This window comes from Ursus maritimus, unplaced genomic scaffold (assembly GCF_017311325.1).
Source record: "Ursus maritimus isolate PB19 unplaced genomic scaffold, ASM1731132v1 scaffold_23, whole genome shotgun sequence".
NCBI classification, from domain to species: Eukaryota; Metazoa; Chordata; class Mammalia; order Carnivora; family Ursidae; genus Ursus; species Ursus maritimus.
In genome coordinates, this window is record NW_024424786.1 from 18,413,910 (window position 1) to 18,435,480 (window position 21,571).

At 42.0% G+C, this 21,571-nt stretch overlaps 1 protein-coding gene across 1 annotated transcript in view; it reads right to left on the reverse strand.

Annotated features, from left to right (window-relative positions):
* Positions 1 to 21,571, reverse strand: part of LOC103659348 — a 168,052-nt gene that overhangs the window by 12,797 nt on the left and 133,684 nt on the right. Inside the window, exons 3-4 of the mRNA XM_040638916.1 lie at positions 6,946 to 7,010; positions 5,536 to 5,746 (exon numbers count right to left, since the gene is read on the reverse strand). Of these exons, the coding sequence (XP_040494850.1) occupies positions 5,536 to 5,746; positions 6,946 to 7,010 (276 nt within the window). The remainder of the gene's footprint in view (positions 1 to 5,535; positions 5,747 to 6,945; positions 7,011 to 21,571) is intronic.

Genomic DNA, 21,571 nt, shown 5'->3' on the forward strand with positions numbered 1-21,571 from the left:
ATAGGAGCCATCAATTAAAAAGCAACGAACACATGACAATGTGGATGAAACTCAAAATAAATATATGCTGAGTGAAAGAAGCCAGACAAAAAAAAGTACATACCGTATGACTCCACTTACATACATTTCTGGAAAATGCACCTGAATCTCTAGTGAGAGAAAGTAGATCAGTGGATACCCGGGGGTGGGGGGGATCAGGAGAACGACCAAGGGGGCACCAGGAAACTCTGAAGTGACATTCATTATCTCCGTTGCAGTGATGGTTTCACAAGCGTGGAAATATGCCCCAAGTCATCAAATTGTACGCTTTCAGTATGCATAGTTGATTTTATGCCAGTGATATTGAGGTTGTTTTAAAAAAATAATACAATGTTAGGAGATAAATAAATATCTTAGTAATAGCAAATATACCAATATCTTTTTTTTATTATGTTGTTAGTCACCGTACAGTACATCCTTAGTTTTCGATGTAGTGTTCCATGATTCATTGCTTGCATATAACACCCAGTGCGTGCCCTCCTTAATACCCTTCACCGGGCTAGCCCATCCTCCCATGCTCCTTCCCTCTGAAACCCTCAGTTTGTTTCCCAGAGTCCATAGTTTTTCATGTAAATATACCAATATTTTAACAAAATCAGGCTCTGATCATGGGATTATGGGATTATTAATGATGATCCCTTTCTTTTTTTATCTTTTTCTGAATTTTCCAAATTGCCCAAAATGAGCATGTATATTACCAAAATAAAAAAAGCTCCTTTTGTGGGGCTGCCTGGGTGGTTCAGTCAGTTAAGTGGCTGGCTCTTGATCTTGGCTCAGGTCATGATCTCAGGGTCCTGGGATGGAGCCCTCTGGCGGGCTTCCTGCTCAGCAAGGAGACCACTTCTCACTCTGCCCCTCCCCCCCTTGCACTCTCTCTCGCGTGCGCTCTTTCTCTCTCTCTCTCTCTCTCTCTCAAACAAATAAATAATATCTTAAAATAAGTAAATAAAAATACTTTTGTGGAAAAAGAAAGAATTAGGTGTACAGAGAAATTTGGAGAAAACAGTCTGTGCTTATGAATCTTAAGACCATCGGTGACAAAAATCAAAGACATGACACTTTTCAAACGGCAAAGATCCTCTATTCTTTCAAAAGCTATGGCAGGCCAGAGGGGACTATGAGAGGGTTTTACGTGTTCCACAAGAACAAAAATATCTAACTCTAAAGCAACCTACAGAGAAGGCACCACAGTAGCAAAATGTCTCATTCGGCTGGACTGTCCAGCTCAGATGTCTTCCGAACACATCAGTGGGAGACAGATGCAGGGGACATGGAAAAGAAGGAGACAGTGCCAGAGAGCAACAGAAGGTGAATTATTACATGATGTCATGACCCATCATTTCTTGGGTTCACCCAGGAGTATAAGGATTAAGGGATAATCCAACATAATGAGTGAGTGAACTGCATTGTATATCCTTAAAAAGAATACACGCTGCAAAGTGCACGTTAGACCACGGAAAAATGCTATTCCACATCTCACCAAATATGGTGAAGAATCGTTTATCTGGGTTTCCACTCTTGGAAATACTTGCTAAATCTGTCTGTACTGGGCTTAGGATTCACTCTGGGTTTTTATTAATAGTGAAAATAACAACTTTTTAAAAAAGTTCTCAGGGAACATATTTCATATTTCACCTTCTTAGATGGTAAGCAATGTTTTAAAGCCCTCAGTGCACTAATTATTTAGATATCAAGTATTGAGTTTTATCAAGTAATTTTTTTATGTTCATTTACTCAACAAAAAGTCACTGTTAGCAACTGTGCTATGTCCTAAGATATAAAGAAGCAAATACAACCCGTGCCCTCTCGGAGCTCTTAATGTAAAGACTAAGAAATCTATGAACAGTTGCAGTACAAAGTGTCTATGGCTTGGGAGAATAAAAAAGAAGTCAGAGACACTATGGAGAGGATGTAACACTGAAGCAGGGTTTTGAAGGGTATGTAGGAGTTCTCTGCTTAGAAAAAGAGAGACGCTCTAGGCAGAGAGGACAGCACAAGGCAGGGATTACCAAAAACGCTGAATTATTTGGTAAATGGTAAGAGCTTTGGTGAGGATTAAGAAGAGGATCCTCTTGAAGGTGACAGGACGTGAAGACGGAGGCCCTTTGTCCCATGCTGGAGGAGTTCAGGCTTTATCTTAGCAGGAACAAGGAAGCATCTTGCTTACAACTCTTCATTTTAACAGAAATGAATTCACTTGAGAGAGAGAGAAAGAGAGAGAGATGGTCATATGTCTTTAGAGACCCCAAGGGCCTCATGCAGTCAGGCTAGAAAGGGGCTGGAAGCTTTCCAGAGGAACTCTCCTCTACCTTTTGTCTTATTTTTCTTTCTCTTTTAACATCTATTTTATATTAGCCAGGATTCCTTTGGTCATAAGTGACAGAAATGTAACTCAAAACAGTTCAAGCCAAAAGAAGTCTACTGGCTCTCCAAAGCAGGAAGTCTAGGCATAGGTTACAACCTGATTGAATCTTGAAGACGTGGTAAGTGAAATAAACGGCTCACAAAAGGACGAGCATTGTGTGATTCCACTGACATGAGGTCCCTAGGGTTGCCAAATCCACAGGGACAGAGAGTAGAATGGTAATTGCCAGGGGCTGAGGGGAGGGGAGGGTGGGGAGTTGCTGTTTAACGGTTTCAGTTTGGGAAGATGAAAAAGGTCTGGGATGGATGGTGGTGCTGGCTGTACAACACTGTGAATGTGCTTAATGCCGCTGAACTATACACTTAGAAAGGGTTTAAATGGTAAATGTTGTGTTACATAGGTTAATACAATAAAAAAATGAGGGGAATCTAGGTTGAACACAACTTCAGGCACTGCTAGAAGCAGGGGTCAAGGGCCATCATCAGGATCCTAACACTCTATTCCACTTTACTTTCTCCTGTGTCAGCTTCATTTTCCAAAGGCCTATCCTTAATGTATAGGCAAAGATGGCCTCTCTCCATTGAAATCATCTGTAGAGCTAATGTTCGCAGCCAGAAGCAAGCCTCTTGTCTGAAAGTTCCAGCAGAAGTTCAGGGGATGACTGATTGGCCTGGTGTTGGGCCATGCACCACTTCTGAACCAATCACTATAGCCAAGGAGTGGAGGACCCTGGTTGGCCAAGCCTGGGTCATGTGTCCAAGCAAATATTGCCATCCCCAGCTCAAGTTACTCTTTCTCTCTAGTCAAGAACTTTTAGCTCCAATTCAAAGTCTCTGAGAGAATCTGACCAGTGCAGTTTGTCCAGTAAGTCGTGATGGTGAGAATGGGGATCGTCTTAGGGATAATATGGCAGCTATCGGCCCATTTTTGTGCATTTGGGGTAAGTTACAAGGGTTACCAGAGCAAGACAGATAGCTCAAGAATGTCTTTTACAACACATAATAGACAATTTTACAGGAAAGTGATGCGAGCAGTGTGTATGAACATAGTTCTGGAAGCTAGACATACGATAGGCTGGAGCAGGAGAATCTGATGACGACAGGATGAATCACAGGACTGATGCAAAAAGAGGACTCTGAAATTTCTAGCTTAGGAGAATGGAAATAGAGTTATACCATCCACCAAGAATGAAACTATAAAAGAAAGATCTGGTTTGGGGTGGGGTCGGAAGAAAAGGATGATGAGTGTGGCTTCAGAAGTATTTCCTTCAAGATGCCTGTGGAACAGCCTGGTGGGGAGAAAGAGAGCATAGCTGAGGCCAGAGCTTTGGGAATTGCTGGGAGACAGAGGGGTGTTGAAGTCATAAAGCATGTGGCAGGGCACGTGGAGAACACTGAGTGGAGGCAGAGAAGAGAAGAGAACAGAGGGCAAACCCTGACTTCAGGGGCCGTGGCGGATGCCCCCAGTGCCGTGCCCATTTCTGCTCAGTGCTCACTGTTTCCAAATGTGCTCATGGCATCTTGCTGACACTCTCCTCCCCAGGGCCTTCTCTCAGGTTGAGCTTGCTGCAGCCACAAATGCCCAGGCTAACAGCCCTCAGCCAATGACGGATGGGAGGTAGAGGGGAACAAGCTTAGCTTCCGCATTCCAGTGTGTCCCACACAACCTCCATCCAAGGATGGAGCCCCACCTGCCCACAGCAGTTACCTCCTTATTCATACCTGCTCTGGCTTCCTTCACCTCACTGCCTCAAGTGTCTACTCTACTTGCTTGTCCCAAGATCACCTCCTAAATAAACCACTTACACTCCAACCCTTGTTCCAAGGTCTGCTTCTAGGAGAACCCAACTTAAGACACAGGCACACAAAGAAGAAAGCTCCGAGAAGAATAAGACTGAGGGGTCCAAGTGGTGTGAGAATATCCAGGAGACAATGATTTCCTAGGAGCCAGGAAAGAGAGACTGAGAGAGGAGGTAGGGCTCCACTGAAATACTTGAGTACTGATGGATCTCGGAGGAGGAAGTTGTTCCCAGACATCACAAGCCAAATGTATCCGAATCTCCTCTCAGGCCTGCCTGGGCACCTAATATGTCCCCACTTTATAGATGAGGAAACTGAGGCTTGTCTAGAGTCACATGACTAGCGACTGATAGCAATGAAACCCAAACATATGTGTATCTGACTCTAAAGTCCATCTCTCGAGACTACCTCACGAAGAAACATGTATTTGGTTCAGAAGAATGCAGGGAATTTGTGAAAGAGGATTGTTTTGGAAATGGGCTAGAAAAGGCTTGGAGAAATTCCAGATGGGTCAATTCTCAGGTGAAGGCCAGTCAGGCAGGCAAGCAGGCCCACGAGAAGGGAAGGGGAGTCTGTGATTGGGGCACAAGGGCAGGTCTGGAATTGAGATGCGGCTAAGGGCAAGCACGTGGACACAGAGGTGGGAACAGAGAACTTCCGGTGCCAGGGCTGCCACAGAAAGCACATTTCGTCTCATCAATGATGGTTCGTAATGATGAAGAAATTGTGAGCGCAAGCATCTATAATCCAATTAAATGGTTTTGTGATGGGAAATGGAGCATACTTTTCAAGTGGTATCCAGTCAGAGACTAACAGGAGGTGCCGGCCCATGGCTGCAAACAGTGCGGGAGGATCGTGAGGTCCGTGGCATCTGCGCAGATGCTACAGCTAGTGAGGTTAGCAAGGAAGCCGGCGGAAGGCGGCCTCCGAGCTCGTGTCTAGTCTCTGGAAGAGCAGAGAGACCGTCACGGCGGCAGCACCCTTCCTACACGGGGCCTTTTACGGACTCCAATAGCCAAAAGGCTCTGGCTGTGAAGTTTATCACTGGGACATAAACCTCGCCCAAGCACCTGACTAGAAGAAACTCAGCCCTGTTTTCCCCAAAGCTCTTTCAGTTACAAGTGACAGAAAGTCAGCTTAAAAGGCTTAAGCACAAAAGGAGAATTCATTGGCTCATGAAAGTCGGAAGTTTAAGACCAGCCTCAGGACCCTAGGGATTAAAGCAATGTCATCAGAAATTAGCCCCGTCCTGCTGTCCTGTCTCTGCTTCTGCTTGCTCCTACGGACATGCCCCCCTGCAGCAAGGCTGTATCGTCCCAGCTCAACACTCACCCAAAAGGGAGTGAGCTCCAGCCTGCCGACATCTGAATATGAACTCCCATTGGTCCGCGTCCAATCACGTGCCCATCTCTGGTCCAATCAGCGAGGCCAGGCAGATGAGAGTCGTGACCGCCCAGGCCTGGTTGGTACTGAATTTGCAGCTTTGTCAGAACCACATGAAGAAAGCGGCACTTCTCCTCACCAAGTAAGGGGGTGCTGTCACCTAAAGGAGGAAGGGGGTGCTGGGTAAATAAAGGCTGAAGTCCCTTGATTAGCAGAACTTTCCAGGTGATGCTCAGACCCAGAGCAATGGCTAATATCAAGGCTATAATGATTAAGAGGCCAGGGCCTTAGTGTCTTGACAAGACAGGAGGGAAGAGTCAGCAATCACAGGATGACCACTGTGTGAGAGTTCTTCCGTGCACACACGGCCTCATCTAGTTTTTGTAACGACATCAGCTTCATTTACGGATGAGGAAACAGGATCAGAAGGTAAAGTAATTGCCCGACGTCATCCAGCTAGTGAGTGTCGGACCTGGTAAATGGAGGTACAGGTCTCCACCCTCTGGAAGTGAGGAAAGTGTTGATTTCCCGTCCTTAGCAAGCTTCACTGTCAGAGCCCCACGAATATCTTTTGTGACCCTCCAACCAGATGTTCTTTGGGCTGTTTCCAAAACTCAAGGTGTGCAAGATGTCTCCTCTTTCATCTCTGATTGTAGGAGGATGAGATGTGCTATCACAATGTCCCTGAACAGACACAGAAAGAATTAAGAAAGTGGGGTGCGGTGGTGTTGCTTACACTACCAAAGTGGTCACAGGGTCTGTAACCAAATTAACCAGCACTCTGCCTGGCTCTTGAACTTCCCCGATTCCTATACATTGTGGGACAAATGCATGTTGCAGACCTAGCACATCAAATAGAAAGTAGGAGATTGGACTCAGTCCCAACTTGTCCCTAGTTCCTGCATCTGGTTGCTGCTGGCCATATGACCTTTAACTAATTAGCCTCAGTTTCCGCATCTGGAAAATGGGAAGGATCACACCTGTTTTAAGGATGCATTATCCTCATTCTTGTGGTTTTGCCTACAACTTCTGTCCCTTCTGGCCACAGTGGACCAGGGACATATTTCTGACACAAGGAAAGAAAAATCACTAGCTGATAAGCAACCACTGATGTTCCAGAGAATTTCAACTAAGAAGGGAAAGGCTGTTGCCAAGCCAGTGGTGGGTGCTTCAGGCAAAAGGCCCTCAGTGAATGAATGGGGTTAGCACAGCTCTTTGGGCCCAAGCACAAAAGAGATGAGCAGAGGAAGCCAGCCAAGAAAAAAAGAGAGCTTTGAGATAAACAGATAAGAAAGAGAGAAGGAGAATGAGAACAATGGCATAGCTCCTGAATGAGAAAAAGAGCATAGGACAGCCTGCCCTTGGCTCCTTTTTCCTTGACTTGAGTGACATCCCAGTCTTCATTCCATGTGAAGTTTCCACTCCTGTAACAAAACAGTACAGAACACAGCAGTGAGAGGAGCAAAGGAGTGTTGTGAGAGTTCTTGTTTCTGACACACAGTAGGTGCCCAATAAACGTAGTTCTACCCCTGAACTTAACTGAGGGAGCTAAAACTCATTCACACTAGCCCCATGTGACTACAGCTGGTCCGTATTTTGGGTCATCTTCCCTTCTATTCCAGAAACGACGGGCAAACTAACTCTGCAAGATATACTGCACAATTAGCGTGCACCTCTTAGCGTTGGCTAATTACCTCTTTTATCAATTAAAAATATTTTCCCATTAAGCCCAGGAGTTGAGAGGGAGAAAGGAGTCTCCTCTATTTCTAAAGCCTCTGAAAAAATCCAGCAAGATAATGTCACTGATTTGGTTAATTTCAGGTGCACATCGGGCCATTCAACCTAGGTGAATTTAATGACTCAGGACAGGTTGGGCGATGAATGTCCCTGTAAATCATTTATAATTGCAAGCATAAAAATTAAAAATCAGTCTGAAGAGCAAGATAACGTAATGCTAATGACGGAGGGCAGTAATCTGAAGATAGAGGTTCCCAGCTTTAATCAGGCCCATTCGGATGACGGAGCACTAAGCCTCTAGGGGATTGTTCTGGAAACAAAAGGCTGGGAACCTACTTCAGTCTTTAATGACTCACCATGATAAAAGAAATTAACTGAATTTTCATATTATAATTATAAAACTTAATAGGGAATTTTTTCCCCTTCATACTTTTTATTTTTCTCCTGGTCAAGATAAACCAACATACAGTCTATTCTCCTTACAAGGATGACTTTAAAAGACCAGTTATGTTCAGCTACATCATGTTGAAAGTCCAGTTAATAAATTATGTCCAGGGAGAGGAACTGCCAATGCTATAATGGAGACAGTTTCTAGAGGCCTTAAGAAACTAGAAAATTCTTTGCCTTATTTTCCATGTGTGTGTGTGTGTGTGTGTGTGTGTGTGTATAAACATACAGTAGCCCTCCAAGTCAGTCAGAATCAAGAACAGGATGAGGAACAAAACATCCAATTAGTCCCTTGGGATACTTTCAAATCACAAATTAAACACCCTCTTTCCCTCATCTTTTCTGACTGGTGGATACCTAATCATATTTCCAAGTCTTGAATTCAGGTGGAACTTTTTCCAGGAAGCCCTTTCTGACCACCACCCTTCATTCCCCTTTTCCTAGAACTTTCCTACTCTGAAGGTTCATCACTCTCTCTTCTGGGTTTCCTCTGAACCTTGTACACAAACCTAGTCCCGGACTTCTAACACTGCATTATATGACACAATGTAGTTGAGACTGCATTTCTCTCCTACAAAACTGTAAGTTCCTTGAGAGGAGACTATCTGGGAACTGTGACCAACTGACCCTCCAAACACCGGGCCCATTGTAGGCATTCAATAAATATTTGTCAGCTGACTGAGATTTATCTTAACTATAGGCTAACCTAGGATAGACAAGTGAGAGAAAAGTCAAGAAAACGCCACGCCTTTAAGCATTGACGAATAAAAATTACAAAGAAGATGAGAGGGGAGGGGAGGGGAAAAAGGTGGGTTTTTTTCAGTAGATAAGCTTCTGTAAGTAGACACACATGTCCACACACAAATTCTTGCTCTTGACAATAAGAAAAAAACACGGGTATTTTATCTGGAGCTTTTAAATATTTCCAAGAGTCCTTGATAAAATTATAGTCTTTTCCTGAGCAGCTGGGGTGACATTGCTCCATATAATTTCCTCTCTACATGGGTTGCATATAGTTACATTGTGAGATGAGGAAGTAGGGATGTTTGAGCTGCAAGCAAAAGAAACGGACTTCAATCAACTAAGGGGAAAAAAATAAGTCAGGGCATACTTTGTTATGAGGACATAGAAGTATCTCAGCAAAGCCAGGAGAAGGTCCATGGCCAGCTGGGCATTGGGAGGCATGGAATTGAGAACTGGGAAGTTATCCCATCCAGAGAAGCTCTCCCTTTCTCTCATGGATCATATTCCCTTGGTCACTTTCACCCTCTATACCAACTTAGTGTGGGTCAGAATCACCTGGAGGACTTGTTAAAATGCAGATTGCTGGGCTCCTCTCCAGAGCGTCCATATCAGTAGGTCTGAGGAGGGCCTGATAATTTGCATTTTTCACCAGTCCCCAGGCAATGCTGCTGCTGCTGCTCTGAGCACCAACAGAGAGAACCACTGTTCTCTACCTATCAGTGCACAGGGCAGGAAGATGGCCACCAGAGCCGCTATGTTTGCAGGTCACAGCTCTAGCCACCAGGAGAGACTCACTCTGGCGCCCCTGCCAACTTCCTGGGAGACAGAACTGACTGCCCTGGCTGCAGTAAGATATCTACCCTGGGCCGTCAGCTATGGCCAGACACACAGCTGATTGTGGACGTGTGGTCCAGTTCCTAGCAAGGAGGAGCTGGGCAGACAACCCAGTGTGACTGCCATGAGACATAAAGAAGTCTTTCGTTTTTACTGGACTAGTAGAAGCCCAGATGCCTTTATCACCAGGAAAGCTCAGGACTCAGGAAACCCACCCTCAACTGAAATAAAACTTGGAGTTGCTCCCACCTCGGCAAACAATAGCCCTATCAACGTAGAGAGGCAGGAAGGAAGTGAGCCTTGCATCAGACCGTGTGAGACACTCCAGCAGAGGGTGGAGAGCTTGGTCTAGAGCAGTGGCTCTAAACCAGGGAAGACCGTGCCACCCACAGACATCTGGAAATTTCTGGAGACAGTTTTGTTTTTCACAACTCTGGTTGCAGCAGTAGGGTGGGGGTGGTGGGGTGAGGTGCTTCTGACAGCTAATGGGTAGAGGCCAAAGATGCTGCTAAACATCCTATAAGGCACAGGACAGCCCCAACAAAAAAAGAATTTTCTGGATCAAAAATGTCAATAGTGTCAAGGTTGAGAAATTCTGGTCTAGAGCCTACAAGAGCCTCAAAAACAAACAAACTAACAAACACCTACAGCCTTCACATCCATAAAAGGGACAGCAGTGCTCCCTATGGTTGAGTCCCAGTCCCACCTGCTGAACTGGGATGCTCCATGGCCGCTTGCTGGCTGAGTGTTGCGGGGAAGCCACAACACCTCTGAGCCTCAGTTTCCACATACATAAAATGAGATAATAGTGGAGTTGGAGGGAATTCGATGAATTAATAGTTGTAAATAATTTAGCTCTATTCCTGGTACATAGTAAGTACTCATTATAGTTGTTACATACCAATATTTCTTATTCTTTTTCTTATTATTAATCTGTGAATGGAAATAAGACTATCAACAGATTTCTCAACAGAAAGTTTGCAGGCCAGGAGAAAGTGGGACGATATATTCAAAATACTAAAAGAAAAAAAATGTCAACCAAGAACACTATACCAGCAAAGCTCTCCTTCAGAAGTGGAGAAGGATTTTCCCCAAAAAACAGAAGCTGAGGGAGTTCATCACCACCAGACCTGCCTTACAAGAAATGCTACAGGGTGTTCTTTAAACTGAAATAAAAAGATGCTAATTAACAAAATACACGTGAATGTGTAAAACTCAACGGTAATAGTAAATATATAGTCAAAGTCAGATTCTCTAAAGTTGTAATGGTGATGCATAATTTACTTACAACTGTTGTCTAAAAGTTTTAAAAAGTATCTTAAAAACTATGTTAAACATATTAAAAACAATTACAATAACTTGTTATTAGATACACAGTATAAAAAATGTAAATGTAATGCCAATAACTTAAAATATGAGGGGGAAGAAGTAAAAGTATAAAGTTTTTGTACTATGGAAGTTAAGATGTTATCAGCTTAAAATAGAATGTTATAAATATAAGATAATTTATGTAAGTGTCATGGTGACAACACCAACAGAAAAACCTTTGGCAGATACACAAAAGGTTACGCTAAAGAGGTTAAAGCATACCACCGCCACACACACACAAATCAAAGCACAAAGGAAGGCAGCGAGAGAGAAAGAAAGGAGCAAGTAATCTACAAAACAGTCAGAAAACAATTAACAAAATGGCAATCGTATATTCTTGCCTATTCATAACCACTTTAAAAGTAAATGGATTAAATTCTCCAATCAAAAGACATAGAACAGCTAAATGGGTAAAAAAACCCAAGATCCAGTAATAAGCTGCCTATAGAGATTCACATTAGCTTTTAAGGATATACAAAGACTGAGAGTGAAGAGATGAAAAAAGATATTCCAAGCAAATGGTAACCAAAAGAAATCAGCAATACCTACACTTATATCAGAAAAGACAGACTTTAAGCTAAAAATGATAAGAGACAAAAAAGTCATTCCGTAATAATAAAGGGGTCAATCTATCAAGAATATATAACAATTCTAAATATTTATGCATTCAGCATCAGTACATCTAAATATTTAAAGCAAATACAGAACTAAAAGGAGAAATAAATAGCAATCCAGTAAAAGCTGAGGACTTTAATACCCCACTCTCAACAACAGAGAGATGATCCGAACAGTGAATCAATAAGGAAACGGGATTTGAACAACACTATAGACTAAATGGACCTAACAAACATATACAGAACATTCCATCTAACAGCAGGAGAATATACATTCTTTTCAAGTATATATGGAACATCTTTTTAGGATAGATGGTATTGTTAGGCTACAAAACAAGTTTCATCAAATTCAAGAAGATAAAAACTATATTGGGCACCTGGGTGGCTCAGTCATTAAGCATCTGCCTTCAGCTCAGGTCATGATCCCGGGGTCCTGGGATTGAGCCCCACATTGGGCTCCCTGCTCAGTGGGAAGCCTGCTTCTCCCTCTCGCACTCCCCCTGCTTGCGTACCCTTTCTCACTGTCTCTCTCTCTGTCAAACAAACAAACAAACAAACAAACTATATCAAGTATCTTTTCTGACCACATGATATGAAATTAGAACTCAGTAACAGGAGGAAAGTGGGAAAATTTGCAAATACATGGAAATTAAACACATTTCTGAAAAACCAATGGATCAAAGAAGAAATAAAAAGAGAAACAAAAAAAAATCTCAGACAAAAAAAAAATGAAAACACATTATATCAAAATTTGTGGAATGTAACAAAAGCAGTTCCAAAAGGGAAGTTTAAATAAAAAGAAAGATCTCCAATAAAGAACTTTACATTTCTAAGAACCAGAAGAACAAGAACAAATTAGCCCCTACATTAGCAGAAGGAAGGAAATAATAAAGATTAGAACAGAAGTAGATGAAATAGAGAATAGGAAAAAAGGGAGAAGATTAATGGCACAAATGAGAAATAATAAAGGAATTAAGTCAAGTTGCAAGATATAAGAATCAACATAGAAAATCAGTTGTCTTTGTATAAACTGACAAGAACTATCAGAAAAAGAAGTAAGGAAAGTGATCTCATTTACCATAGCATCAAAAACAATAAGACACTTAGGAACAAACTTAACCAAGAAGGTGAAAGACTGACACTGAAAATTATAAGCATTGATAAAATAAACTTTTTTTAAAGATTTATCCAGCCATTTGACAGAAAGAGAGAATAGAAGCAGAGCAAGAAGCAGGCAGAAGGAGAAGGAGAAGCAGGCTCCCCGTGTGGCAGGGAACCCGATGTGGGGCTTGATCCCAGGACCCTGAGATCATGACCTGAGCCAAAGGCAGACACTAAACCGACTGAGCCACCCAGGCGGCAATAAAATAAACCGACAGATAAATAGGAAAATATACTGTGGTCATGAATTGGAAGAGTTAATACTATTACAATGTCCGTATTACCCAAAGCCATCTCAATGCAATCCTTATGCAAATGATTTCATGGATATGACACCAAAAGTACAAGCCACAAAAGCAAATATAAACAAAGCAGGACTATATCAAACTAAAAAGCTACTGTATAACAAAAAAGAAAAAAATCAACAAAATGGGAGAATGGGAGAAAATATTTGCAAACTACACATCTAATAAGGAATTAACACCCAAATTATATGAAGAACTCCTACAACTCAATAGCAAAACAAAGGAAAAACAAACAAAAACCCAAACAATTGAAAAAATGGCAAAGGATCTGAAAAACATTTTCCCAAAGAAGACATACAGATGGCCATCAGGTACGTGAAAAGGTGCTCAATAACACTAATCATCAGGGAAATGCAAATCAAAACCACACTGAGACAGCGCCTTATTCCTGTTAGAATGGTTATTATCAAAAAGACAAGAAATAAGAAGTGCTGGTGAGGATGTGGAGGAAAAAACCCTTGTGTGCTTTTGGAGGAAATGCAAATTGGTGCAGCCACTAAGGGAAACAGTATGGAGGTTCCAAAAAAAAAAAAAAAAAAATAGAACTACTATATGATCCAGCAACTCCACTTCAGGTGTTTACCTAAAGGCAACTAAAGCACTGACTTGAAACGATGAATGCATCCCCATGCTCACTGCATTATTTACAAGAGCCAAGATGGGAGACAACCTAAGCTGTCCATCGACAAATGAAGGGATAGAGAAAATGTAGTATGTATGTGCAATGGAATATTATTCGGCCATAAAAAGAAGACATTTTGCTATTTGCAACAACATGGATGCACCTTGAGGGCATTATGCTAATTGAAATAAGTCAGAGAAAAACGAATACTATATGATCTCATCTACATATGAAATCTAAAAAAAACTGAAGTCCTAGAAACACGGAGCAGGTTGATGGTTGCCAGGGGAGGGAGGCAGGAGGAATTGGTGAAAGTGGTCCAAGGGTACAAACTTGTAATTGTAAAATGAGTAAGTTCTGGGATGTAATATACACAATCATGACTATATTTACAATACTATATATCTAAAAGTTGCTAAGACTGTAGATTTTAAAAGTTCTCACCACACACAAAAAATTCTAACTATGTGAGGTGATAGATGTGTTCACTAATCTTATTGTGATAATCATTTAAGCAATATGTACAAATATCAAATCATCGCACTATATACTTTCAGGTTATACCATGTTACATGCCGATTCCATCTCAATAAAGCTGGAAAAATCTAATATTAAAAAAAGGAGGTGAAGCTTTTCTAAAAAAGAATAAATGAGGTGGGGGGGTGCCTGGGTGGCTCAGTCGGTTAAGCATCTGTCTTCAGCTCGGGTCATGATGCCAGGGTCCTCGGATCGAGCCCTGCATCAGGCTCCCTGCCCAGCAGGGAGTCTGCTTCTCCCTCTCTCGCTACCCCTGCTCATGTGCTCTCTCTCTCTCTCACTCTCTCTCTAATAAATAAATAAAATCTTTAAAAAAATAAATGTTTCAAAAAAAGAATAAACAGGGGGTCGGGGAAGGCTCTCGTTTTTCAGAAAGGAGACGCTAGTCCTTGCGCTCAGCGTCATTCTGTGTTCTCTCCCCATCTCATAGCGAAGTGTTCTTATGTTGGCACTTTTCATACTGAATTAGGGAAAGTGAATATTAATCTGAGCTGATACTAATAACCCATGACAGAAAATTCCCACTCTGATCAAACTTTCATAACATATTAGGAGTAAAAAGCCCTCTCCTGCTTCTCACAAGTCAATCTCCATGCTGCCTGTAAGTGTATCGTAATAACAAGCATCTGTCCTTCTGCAAAAGGCTCCTTAACACAGACCGGTGACAACGTGGAATTGAGACTGAAATCAAAATGGTAAATGGCCAAGTGACAGGCCAGCCTCCATCACAGTGGACAGCAGCGTCCAGTGTTTCGATTCTCCAGGATGCCGGCATAGAGTTCTGCCCACAAAGATGCCACATTGGGAAAGCATGACCTCTTGGAACTTCTGAGTTGAAAAGACTTTAGGTGTCTCCTAATCCAATTCTCTCACGTTTGAGCTATCCCTTCAGGAATTTATCTAACCCCAAGATAGTAAATCCTCTGTAGGAACTAGACTCTAATGCAAAGGCACAGGAATCATCCGAAAGTCTCCGCCTTCTAATGCAATTATGATAGCCAGCCCTTTAAAATGTGGGGCTTTGCGGTGTTTTATTTTTACTTAGTTTTGGTCCAGTCTGACAGTCTTTGCCATTTAGTGGGTTAGTTACATTTCTTGTGATTACTGAATTGTTTCTGCCTTTGTATTTTGTTTTTCCCAGTAGTTAATCCATTTTCCTGCCTTCTTATCTCCTCTCTTTTTCTGGCTTCTTTTAGATTGACAAAATGTTTAATAAGTCCTCTTGTTTACTCAGTTAGTTTATAAGCAACAGATTGGATTGCTATTCTTGTAATGGTCATCCTTACTATTTTAACCTACCCACTTCACTGTATATTTGCACAACAAAGTCACAAATTACTCAGTAGTTCTATCTTCTTCCCAAATGTGACACAGATGTTAGCATGTGAAAATGACCATATGGCCCTGAAACCTGAAATACTTCCTATCTGGCCTTGTCAGAAAAAATTTGCAGACCCCGGCTTTAGAATAATGGTTTCATGGGGTAGAAAAATTCTAGGTTGGCAGTTACTGCCCCTTTGAACATATTCGGTGTCTGCTGGCCTCTATTATTGCGTTTAAGAAATTATACCTTACGTATTGCAGTTTTACTATGATGTGTGTAGATACGAGTTTTTCTTTATATTTACTGCTTGGAATTTGGCATGCACTTTGGACCTAGGGAGGTCACGTCTTCAGTTTCTTTTCAGATACTATTTCTGTGCCATTTCCTATGTTGTGGTCCTTGATCTATCCTCCATGTCTGATAACTTTTTTTTAAATCTTGCTCTTTTATTTTATTAAAATGTCCTTCCTGCTAGTGCCACATTGTGAATTATCTCCTCAGTGCTATCTTCCAATTCATGAATTCTTCTACTGTGTATAATCTGGACTTTATCCTATTATTTTTTTTATTCAGTGATTATATTTTATTTCCAATATTTCTAATTTGTTATTTATTGATTGATTGCCTTTCATTGCTTGCTCAACTCCCCTTGTCTGACAGCTTGCAATGACCTCCATAGAGGCTACCTAAGTCAGATCTTTTAATGGTATTTCAGGGCCCCTGTCCCATGTATTATTGGGAAAACATGGATTCAGTCATGAGGGAGTGGGCAACTTGGTTAAGTTCTTACTTGGGAGACTCTATGTTCTCCAACCTCTATCATATTTATAGCCCCGTGATTTCAACCAGGGCTGATTCCTCCCCCTCCCAGGGCATATTTGGCAATGGCTGGGGCATTTCTGGTTGTCACAATAGGAGGTGATGTTTGCTATTACTAGCATGTGGTGGGTCAAGGCCAAGATGTTGTTAAACATCCTATTGTTACAGAATAACCCAGAATACTACAAAGAGCTGTCTGGTCCAAAGTGTTAACAGCTCTGAAGGTGAGAAATGCTGGCACAGCCCCAGGCAGTGGTCAGCACTTTTAGCCCCTTCCACAAAGGAGCTGTATCCTAGCTCCCAGCTTCAAGCAGCCCTGAACCTGGCCCCATGAACACTATTCATCTTTTTTACTCCTCACGAGTGGACCTCCTCATCACCCTTGTTGACTTCCAGATTCAGAGTCAACAAGCCCAAGGACTCAGCCCCATTCATGTTGCATTTCTTGTCCACATAATTATCTTATATCTGAGCCTAGCCTTATATACCTTTTTGGTTTTCTACTTTAATATTTTATCTCTTATTACTGTGGATTTGGAGCAGAGATATTGGGCTGAAGCATGAACAACCCACTGAGCCACCTTGATCCAGGCCAACTTCCTAATGGGGCAAGTCTACCCAAATCAACCATTTTTTGGCCCTATGTATGTATGTATGTATGTATGTATGTATTTATGGATAAAAATATCAGATATCATGCAATATGCTCTGACAAAACTCATGGTATGAGATACTACCTCCCAGACAGAATCTTCTCAGTTCCTTTTTAGCAGCCAAAATAGGCCTTTCAATAGATCTCCATCTAAAAAGCTTGTAGCTGGCAGGTGTAAAAAAAATACCTGTGATGAATGCCTGCACCTTTTGCAGGAGCTTCTAGATTTATAAGCTACAAGGGGCTTAGGGTGGAGATTTTTGAGAATTGCATTTCAAGAAACAGAGATGCCTCCCCTGCGACATATGTTCCCGCTTCCTTGTGTCTTGGCAATCCCGTGACAACTGCTGAATGGAAGAGGGAAAACTATGAAATACCCAAGGCAGAGGTCTCCATCTCAGATGAGATATTAGGAGCTGAGTGTGGAAAGGATTGACCCCTTTACCATCATATAGTGACCTTCTCTGCCTCTTTTCACAGCAGACCCTAAGGTTTTCTGACACTGGATGGAGCTCAGCTGTCATTGTCAGCCAACATCTTGCTCTTCCAAACCCACTGGGTCTGAGTGGTTTAGGGGCAAGACCAAGGCTCGGGTCCCCATAGCATGCCACACAGCTTTATCTGATTCAGATGCCACGCGTCCCTGACAGTGTTTCCCCTTTAAAGAACGTCCAGCCCAGGCAGAGGTATGTTTCCCAGAGATGTACAGCGTCTCCCCCCAGAACCCTATTTATCACGCATCTGCTTCTCACTCACTCTGTACACATCTGATCGCCTTCACGGGACACCTGGCCCAACTCACTTCTTTCTCTGAGGAAACTGAGTTTGGGTCATGAAGACATGGTCATTGACCTATGGGGAACCTAGCTAGAAGGTCATGTGGAAGACATTATGCTGGGTTCACTAAGATTAGACCATGTGGACATAGGGTCAAATGCATGAGAGCACCCGACTGGGGGGCAAGTGAGCCCCAAACTCAGCTTGCTATGCCGTGTGCCCGGACAGGGGCACTTTCTCCTGATTTGCGCAAAGTTGTCACGTGAGCTAGCGGTGGGTCTTCTGTGCAAGTGGATGAATGTGGGCAGACACCTGTGGTCTGCAAAGACAAGAACGTAGGAAATGGGCAGCAGTGATGAGAGACATGTAGCTCCAGGGAGAAGGAAAGAGGGAGATGTTGCCTGTGCTCTGAAAGTATCAGGTGCTTTGCTCCAGTCTCTGTAACAACCAGCTCCACTTCCTGCTCTAGGCTTGTAGGAGATGCCCCACACTCCTTCTGAGAAGCTCCCTGAATTAGCTTCAATTAGTGGATTTCTGTTTCTTGCTGTTAAAAATATTGTTTAAATATATATATATACATATATATATATGTATATATATATATACATATATATATAGAGAGAGAGATAGAGATAGAAATATATATATGTTATATATATAATACATATATATGTATATATATATATGTTATATGTATATATGTGTGTATATATATATATATATATATATACACATCTCCTGTTATGATTAAGCTACAGGAGGGCAGGGGCTGTATCTCATTCATTACTGTATGCTCAGTGTCAGCACATAATAGCTGCTCAATAAAGATTTGCCAAATAATGAAACTATATATATTTTTAAAGTTTATTTATTTTTAAGTAATCTCTACACCCAACATAGGCCTCGAACTCATGACCCTGAGATCAAGAGTCACATGCTCCACCCACTGAGCCAGCCAGGTGCCCCAAAGATTTGCCAAATAAACGCCTGGATGAGAAAGTAGTGACATGAGCGGTTTAGGAAAGTGGCAGCATTTGAGACTCCTCACCAAGTGCACCTGGAACAACAGAAGGAGGAGGGTTTCTTGAGTGAAATTAAATCAGTAACATTTTTCACCTGAAGCCACTGCCAAAATTTCAACAGTCTGAAGAAAACACAGTGTGAGCCCCAATATTCAGAAGGCTGTGAGGCAAACAGAAAATTTACCTCTGTGGTAAAATAAAACCCCTGAAAATGTTTTGCAATTAAAAAAAAATCAATAAATAAATTGAAAAAAAATTTTAATTCTTTCTGGAATCATAGATATTACAGTTGATATGATTTGCAAAAGATCAGTCCATCCAGCACTACTGTTTGAAGCAATAGCTCAGAGAGGTTCAAGAACTTGCACAAGGTCACACAGCAAGAACAGGGGAAGAGAGCCTAGATCCCATGTCTTTGGCCTCTTCGGGCAGTGTTTCTGCTATACCAAACTGTCCTTGGCAAAGGAGGTTCTTATCTTTTCTCATTTCTCTGCTACTACAATTAAAAAGACACCTCTTATGATCCCCATTGAAACAGTTCCCATTTACTACTTTCAGTTCTTTTAATCCCAATCAAATGGTTGGAGAAATGACTGCATTTATACATTTATAAATTGAGCACACATTTAAGAAACAACAACCCATCAAATATGTCTGCTTCATTGCAGCTAAAGTTTTAAATGACCAGGTTACAAAAAAAAAAAAAAAAGAGTGCAATTTTCTACTGTATTATTGCCTGTGAAATATTACAAGTGCAAAATGTAATTACCTTAATGCTATTTTTGATATCATATCAGCAAATTATGCTGGGTCCCCACTGTGACACTTCTATCAGGGTAAGCATTATCCTGTTGTGAGTGTCGATCCCTGGGGAAAATGAAGTCGCTCTCAGGGTTTGGAAGCTCCAGCAATTAGCCACCTCGAGACTGCCAGGAAGGGCTGATTCTGGGGCACTTACGGAATGTTTAACCTGTAAACATCTAGGACATTTACCTCCTGTTTGTTTTTTTCCCAGTGAAGCCCCAGAGAATCCTCTTGATGCGAGCAAAGGATCGTTTTACATAATAAGAACTTTAGTCCCTCTCTTTTCCTTCCTAATCAAGAGCAAATCCCCTTCTGCTATTAAAATGCACACCACGAACACTGGAAAAAGAAGAAGTAAGTATATACCGTGCTGAAGACTAATACACAAACGCCATGAGGAGAAAAACACACACGATGAGATGTGTTGGAAGATTAGCTATCTTCACATTGAGCGAACAAAAATAATAACTTTCAGCAACCTCTGGAGGCCAGTGATTTGTTTTCTGAGGCTCAGAAGCTTTAACGGGAGATTAGAAAGATGCAAAACACACACACACACACACACACACAGGCTTTGCAAAATAGCTTTTCGTTGACTTTGGGTGTAAATACACAGTGGGCTGAAGTCATATACAACTTAGAGTTTAAAAAAACTGGGCAAAAATGAGCCCGGGTGCACTTAATTTACCAATATCATGCAGACTTCTAAACAGTTTCTCTACCAAAGTGAAGGACTCTATCCTCACCTCACTGTCTCTGAGTTCTGTTAAAAATTAAACTGGAAACACCTTGTGATATAAATGCGATAGTAAGTTGTTAATATAATTCAGACTTGTGATTGAATTTGGTAAAAATTGAAGTTTTGAGGCTGGAGATTATTCATAAAGAACTATTTTCTCCGCAGTAAAAAAACCAACCCCTGAGAAAAGGAACAGTTGCTTCCAACTTGGCAGTCTTTCCAGGTGTAGTTGCAAAGATGAAAATATTAAGGTCGGTTACTAGATTTTGAGCATCTCTGCATTTGTGGTGTCTATTTTAGGTAGAAAATCACCCCTTAGGCTGCCATTCCATCTGGAAAATGTAATTAATAAATCATCAGCTCTCAGCTCTGCACACTGCCTTATAAAGTGACCAGAGGAGAGAAAGAAAGACTAAGATCCATTTATTATGTATCAGCCCCTGGTACTGCCTTGCAGACTGTAAGTACCCCTGGGTCTCTGGGAAAACAGGGTGCTTGGATTTACCTGGACAAACTCGGTCCTCTCCTCCAAGCATACAGAACCGTCCCTGCATTATCCTGTTATGAGCGTTCTCCAGGCACAGGCTTACCACCCATCTCAACCACACAGCCGGAAAGGGCAGCAGGAGGATGAAGTACCCCAGTGGGGCTCCAGGGCCAGCCCAAATGCCCTTCCTTTGATGACAGCCTCAAGAAAGCCCAGAGAGAAGGAAGAGACCTGGTTGAGAAGCTCCAGCAGCATCCTTAAATCAGAATCGGAATCAGATTGAACAGGTTCAAATGCAGGCTCTGTGTGGCTGTGAACTTGGGAAAGCGACTTCACCTTTCCAAACCTCAGTCCCGCTCCAGAGTAAGCACCTGACTCTCAGCTATTACTGTGATTTAAATGAACTTATTTAGAAAAGAAGCAACAGCATCTCGCGCTCGGGAAATAGCCCCTGGTGGGTTCTGATTCCTCAGGAAAAATCATCTCCGGATGCTTGGTAGAATTTGTTCCGCAATGCGAGCGAGTATTTTTATTTACATTTTTAAGAGGAAACTGATGCACAGAGATGTCAACAGCCAGGCCAAGGTCAAGGCGGTAGCTCAGCTCCCTGGTTTCAAGTCTGTCCAAGACCCCAGGGTCCCACCCTCACAAAGGCTTCCCTCTTTCCATCTAATCTGAATGAGTCTCTTGGCATCCTTAGGCCAGAAGAACTGGTTTAAAGCTACATTAAACCTAAAGCTGACCTTTTTTCCTGGTTCTTTTTAGCTTCAAATTTACAATATTTACCCACTCTGCATGCAGTACTGATTAATGTCTGAATTCGACCGTTGCGGTGTGTGTGTCTGTATATATTTACATACAATCCCAACCCTCCACAGCTAACCAGAGTGTGATCTTACTGGGCTTCTGGGTTTCTGTACCTCCCTGCTTTAGAGCTCCAGGTATTTGGGATTAAATCCAGCCTGAAATGTTATTTGCTCTGTTTAGTGCTT